This window comes from Mobula hypostoma, chromosome 3 (genome assembly GCF_963921235.1).
Source record: "Mobula hypostoma chromosome 3, sMobHyp1.1, whole genome shotgun sequence".
In the NCBI taxonomy this organism is placed as follows: Eukaryota; Metazoa; Chordata; class Chondrichthyes; order Myliobatiformes; family Myliobatidae; genus Mobula; species Mobula hypostoma.
The window spans coordinates 228,981,650-228,988,013 of NC_086099.1; the positions used below are offsets into that span (position 1 = coordinate 228,981,650).

At 51.9% G+C, this 6,364-nt stretch overlaps 1 protein-coding gene across 3 annotated transcripts in view; it reads right to left on the reverse strand.

Annotated features, from left to right (window-relative positions):
- tonsl (tonsoku-like, DNA repair protein) overlaps positions 1–6,364 on the reverse strand; it is a 96,958-nt gene that overhangs the window by 40,080 nt on the left and 50,514 nt on the right. For all 3 annotated transcript variants that reach the window (XM_063042442.1, XM_063042441.1, XM_063042443.1), the window contains 3 exons: positions 6,128–6,217; positions 5,087–5,159; positions 2,140–2,303 (listed from right to left, as the gene is read on the reverse strand). In XM_063042442.1, coding sequence (XP_062898512.1) covers positions 2,140–2,303; positions 5,087–5,159; positions 6,128–6,217 — 327 coding nt within the window. The remainder of the gene's footprint in view (positions 1–2,139; positions 2,304–5,086; positions 5,160–6,127; positions 6,218–6,364) is intronic.

The window sequence follows — 6,364 nt, forward strand, 5'->3', positions numbered from 1 at the left end:
GTCGAATCTCAGCCAACTGCTTTTTGGCTTGTTGATTCTCCTCAAGTGCATTCTGATGTTCATCATAAGGTCATGGTCACTGCCCACATCTGCTCCCGGGAATGCTCTGGTCTTCGGTCTGTTCACACCAGATTTGTGCCGTCTTTGCACCAGGATGTAGTCAGTCTGGTCATGTTGACCATTGGGGGCATGCCAGGTCCATCTTCGGGATGCTCTGTGCTCTCCAAGTGTGTTTGACAGCACTATGTTGTTATAACTGGCAAATTCCAGCAGGCGTAGTCCCCTCTCATTGGGGGTGTCATTGCATGAGGGGCCGATGAGATCCCCCCCTCTCATCTTGTGCATCTCTGTGCACCTTGGCATTCCAGTCACCCTGAATGATCAAAATATCTTTTTTGTCCACCTTGTCGATGACATCTTGTAGTTTCTTATAGAACTCTTCAATGTGTTCATCGTTGTAGTCTGCTGTTGGAGCGTAGACTTGTGCCACTGTGATGTTGAATGGTTTTATTTGCAGGCAGATGGTCACGAGCCTGCTTGACACTGCTTGGCATCCTAGGACAGCGTTCTTGATGGATTTGTTGACTAGGAACCCTACGCCATTTTCATGTCTGTTCTCTTCTCCACTATAATAGAGTACATGTCCTTCCTCGGTAGGCACTTCTCCAGCATTCTTCCATCTGGCTTCACAGAGCCCGAGGAGGTGCCAGTTGTATCTTTCCATCTCATGCGTGAGTTCTGAGTTTCCCTGCTTGGTTTAGCGTTCTTGCATTCCATGTGGCGATTGTGATGTTCTCTCTGCCACGGATCTTCCGTGTCGAATCACCAGCAGCACATTTATCGCGTCCATCCTGGTGTGAGATGGATAGCGCGGTCACTGGTAACCCGGGCTGCAATCGATCCGGTATGAAGTTGCTTTTTGGTGTGCTCATCATGCGGCGTGTCTTGGGCATCTGAAACCTGGCGGAGCCCATCCCTCTCCAGGTTTGACCACAGCCCATTTCCTCCAACTCGGTGGCTTGCCTTGGTCGTGAACACGTGACCGTTAGAGTTCATCTGAGAATCTTTCCGCCCCGGCCAGTGACTTCATCATGGAAATCATTCGCCCAGTGAGAGGGTGAAGTTTCAAGGAGATGTATGGAACAGTTTTTTTAAAAATTTAGACACAGCGTGGGACAAGATTTGCCAGCCTTTTGAATGGTGCCACCCAGAAACCTCCCATTTAACCCTAGCTTAGCACGGGACATTTTACAGAGACCAATTAACCTACTAACTGGACTTTAGCAGGAAACCCACGTGGTCACGGGGAGAAAATACAAATGCCTTGCAGAGGATGCTGGGATTGAACTCTGAAGTCCGACGCCCTGAGCTGTGACAGTGTTGTGCTGACTGCGATCACACAGAGTGGGGGTGGAGAAGGAGGAGTTTAATAGCCATACGGAGGGGTATGGATCACTGACTGAGGAGGTTCGTTTGAACCTGTCATCGAGTTCGGCAGATGTGCTCCACTGAGGGCCTGTCCTGTGTGCTCAATAACTGAGGATCAAAGGCTGAGAAAGATGAGGAGAGGCCCGGCACGACCTGGGGGTGAGCGGACAAGGCCATGCACGCACCCAGCTGGCTTCCAATTTCAGGTGCTCAGCTGACATGAACAGACGAGGCTGGAAAATCTCCTGGGAGGAGCCAATGTTCTAGGGCCCCCTTCACCACCCCCTCCACCGACTCCGGCAATCCGGACCCCCCCCACCACACCGACTCCGGCATTCCTAACCCCACCCCCCCACACCAACTCTGGCATTCCTGAACTCCTCCCTCTCGAACCCCGCTGTTCTTCCTACCACACTCCCAACACCAACCCCATGTTCCCATATCCCTCCCTCAAGGACTCTGGCATTCCCAACCATCATCCTCACTCACCCCAGCATTCCTAACCATCTCCCTTGACAACCCAGGTGCTCCCGTTCCCCATCTATACATTCCCTATTGTACTGACACAGACGTTCCAGTCCAGCTCCCTCAGCAGACCCAGCGTTTTGGACTGTACTGACCCCAATGCTCGCATTCCTTCCCTCACTGGGACCAGAGTTCCCGACCCCTTCCTCACCAGCTCCAAGCTCCAGGTTTCCAGACCATACTGACCTCAGCGTTCCGGACCGTCACCGACGCTCCCTTCTCAACCAGCAGCTGGGCCACAGCGAAGTTGCCGGAGACGATGGCATCGTGCAGGGGGGTGATTCCCTCACAGTGCGGCCCACCCGCATCGTTGATGTTGGCCTGGTGATCCAGGAGGAACCGGACAACCTCTGGGAAGCACAGCACAGCCCACCATCAGTTCCGGCCCCCACACCCTCAATATGCTCACAGACGAGAGGATTCTCCCAGTTCCTACCTTCTCCACACGCCCCTGCCAACTAGGGTCTCCCTCCACCCTCAGAATCTCCCAGCTCCAGAAACCCGCGTGGGATCCCAGCCTCCGGCACTGTACGTGTAGAGTTTGCAAGTTCTTCCTGCGATCGCATGGGTCTCCTCAGGCGCTCTTGATCCCGCCCACATCCCAACAAACTGAGGTGTTGCTGAAAATTACCCGTGGCGTGGAGGTGAGGGGCCAAATCTGGCAGGGGTAACGGAGGAGAATAAAATATGGGTTGTTTGGTTTACGTTAGTGCAAACTCCGCAGGCCGAAGGGCCTCTTTAAGTGTTGTGGGTCTCCAGCTGGCATTGGCTGGACAGGCCAAAAGGCCTCCTCTGTTCAGCAATATCCCAGCTCCACTCTCAGTTCACTCCAGTTTGACTCAAGATCAGATTACAAGACCATAAGACATAAAAGCAGAATTAGGCCATTTGGCCAATCGAGTCTGCTTTATCATTTCATCATGGCTGATCGATTCTTCCCCAGTCTCCTGCCTTCTCCCCGTATCCCTTCATACCCTGACTGATCAAGAATCTATCAACCTCTGCCTCAAATATATATAAAGCCTTGGCCTCCACAGCCACCTGTGGCAAAGAATTCTACAATTCACCACTCTCTGGCTAAAGAAAATCCACAACTCCGCTCTAAGAGGACACCCTTCTATTCTGTAGCTGTGTTTGCTGGTTTTAGACTCTCCCATCACAGGAAACGTCTTCTCCACATCCACTCTATCAAGGCCCTTTACCATTTCATAGGTTTCAATGAGGTCACCCCTCATTCTTCTGAATTCAAGTGTATACAGGCCCAGAGCCATCAAACACTCTTCATATGACAAGCCATTCAATCCTGGAATCATTTTCATGAATCTTCTTTGAATCCTCTCCAGTTTCAGCACATCCTTTCTAAGATAAGGGGACTAAAACTGCTCACACAATTTTCCAGTCTTCCGATACCATTCCAGAATCCAGTGATTCTTGAAATATCTTCACTAATGCCTCTACAAACTCTTCAGTCACCTCTTTCAGAACCCTGGAGTGTACACGATAAAAGCGAGGATGTTATGCTGAGGCTTTATAAGGCACTGGTCAGACCACATTTAAGTACTGTGAGCAGTTTTAGGTCCCTTATCTGGCACAGGAGAGGGGTCCAGAGGCGGTTCATGAGAGCAATTCCAGGAATGAAAGAGCAGTGATCGGGGGTTCTGGGCCTGTACTCACTGTTCAAAAAAAACAAGTGGGGGAGGGGGAATCTCATTTAAATGTATTAAATATTGAAAGGCCTTGACAGAGTGGATGTGGAGAGGATGTTTCATGTCATGGGTGAGTATACGACCAGAATGCACAGACTCAGAATGGAGTGATGCTCATTTAGAATAGAGAAGAGGAGGAATTTCTTTAGCCAGAGGGTGGTGAATTTGTAGAATTCAATGCCACAGACAGCTGTGGAGGACAAGTCATTGAGTATATTTAAACTGGAGGTTGATAGGTTCTTGATTAGACAGGGCATTAGCTATGTGGAGAAGGCAGAAGAATAGGGTTGAGAGGGATAATTAGCCCTGATGGAATAACAGAGCAGACTTAATGGGCTGAATGGCCTAAGTCTGCTACTCTGTCTTATGAACTCAACAGGTGAGGCAGCACCTATGGAGAGGAAGAAAGAGTTAACATTTCATAGACGCTGCCTGACTTGCCGAGTCCTTCAGTATTTTGTCAGTATCTCCCAATATAACATCTGTATCAGACTGTGTGTGCTTGTTGCCAATTAAACTACTTCCCGGAATCTTGTTTCGACTACCCCAGCTGTGTCTCACTCCCCCATGGGATCACTTGTTGGTGCAATTCAGTGGTGGGGGGGTGGGGAGGGACAGTTCAGTAGAGGGGAAGGGAGGGACAGTTCAGTAGAGGGGAGGGGAGGGACAGTTCAGTAGAGGGGTGGGGAGGGACAGTTCGGTTGAGGGGAGGGGAGGGACAGTTCAGTAGAGGGGAGGGGAGGGACCGTTCAATAGAGGGGAGGGGAGGGGAGGGAGAGTTCAATAGAGGGGAGAGGAGGAACAGTTCAGTAAGAGGGGAGGGACAGTTCAGTAGAGGGGAGGGGAGGGGAGGAGAAGGACAGTTCAGTAGAGGGGAGGGGAGGGAGGGGAGGGACAGTTCAATAGAGGGGAGGGGAGGGACAGTCCAGTAGAGGGGAGGGGAGGGACAGTTCAATAGAGGGGAGGGGAGGGACAGTCCAGTAGAGGGGAGGGGAGGGACAGTCCAGTAGAGGGGAGGGGAGGGACAGTTCGGTTGAGGGGAGGGACAGTCCAGTAGAGGGGAGGGGAGGGGAGGGACAGTCCAGTAGAGGGGAGAGGAGGGGAGGGACAGTCCGGTTGAGGGGAGGGGAGGGACAGTTCAATAGAGGGGAGGGGAGGGACAGTTCAGGGGAGGTGAGGGACAGTTCGGTTGAGGGGAGGGACAGTCCAGTAGAGGGGAGGGACAGTCCAGTAGAGGGGAGGGACAGTCCAGTAGAGGGGAGGGACAGTCCAGTAGAGGGGAGGGGAGGGGAGGGACAGTCCGGTTGAGGGGAGGGGAGGGGAGGGGAGGGACAGTTCGGTTGAGGGGAGGGGAGGGGAGGGACAGTTCATGTACAGCTCTACAAGTGCAGACCAAGGGGTCTCCCCCAACACGAGCACAGACTCACCCAAGTGCCCGTGGTTGCATGCCTCATGAAGTGGTGTCCAGCCACAGTAATCCCGGGGGTTCAAGGGATGCCCCTGGAACAGGAGAAGGTGGGTGGATAATGGGGAACATCGTCGGTGCCAGCAACCCCAAACGTTGTGCTCGCAGGGGACGCACTGCCCTGCGTTCCACACGCCTCAGGGCTGGACAGGGGAGGGAAAATCCCCCCTCCTGCTGAGACACCAGCATCATTCATATACAGTCTTGCCTTTAACTTTACTGGCGTTTTTAATGTTCTGGCCTTTACACCGTATTGACTGCCTACAGTAACAAAGACTGTGACACCATATTGCACAATCCTCCTTGATCCTTGATTGTGTGAGGTAAATGATCATTGTCACATGTACCCATGGGCAGTGAAAAGCTTTCGTTAACATACTGTCACAGAGTAGAGGCTCTTCGGCCTACAATGTTCTGCCGACTGTTAACCTACTGAGATCAATCTCACCCTTCCCTCCCACATAGCCTTCTGTTTCTCTTTCATCCTTGTGTCTAAGAGTCTCTTAAATGTCCCCAGTGAACCTGCCTCTACCAGCACCCTGACAGCATGTTCCACACACCCACCACCGTGTGTAAAACCTGCCTCTGACATCCTCCCCAAAATTTCCTCTAATCACCTTAAAATTATGCCCCCTCAGACACCATAAACCATTTCCATGCTGGGAAAATATCTCAATCCAAGCCTCTTATCACCTTGTGTATGGAATAATCTGTCTGTGTGGTATGCAAAGTATTTCCACTGGACCTCGGTACATGTGACAGTAATAAACCAACTTCCAGCACTAGAATCACCTGCTTCTACCCAACACACCCCTCGTCTCCATCTCCCCTTGGCTCCCCAACTCTAATATCCAACACTCTGCCCCTAGCACCCAGGGGTTATCTGTCTGTTCTACCCAACACACCTCCCGTCTCCATCTCCCCTTGCCCTCCACCCCTTAACATCCACCCAGCGCCCCAGCCCAAGAGCCAGAAAGGAGAAGTGACTACTCCAGTATTTTACCTTCTCCACCAGACACTGAACATGCTTCAGATTCCCCTCAATACAGGCTCGGTGTAACACGGTCTCACCCTTCTCATTCCTCCGGTTCCACTGCGAACAACAAAGCAGATGTCAGCTGTCAGAGGAGGTATCACCACGTACTGGGGAGAGCACTCTAACTCGTTGCATCACCGCCAATGCAGAGGACTGGAAAAAAGCTGCAGAGGCTTCTTGGCCCCTTAGCTCAGAGAAGATGTG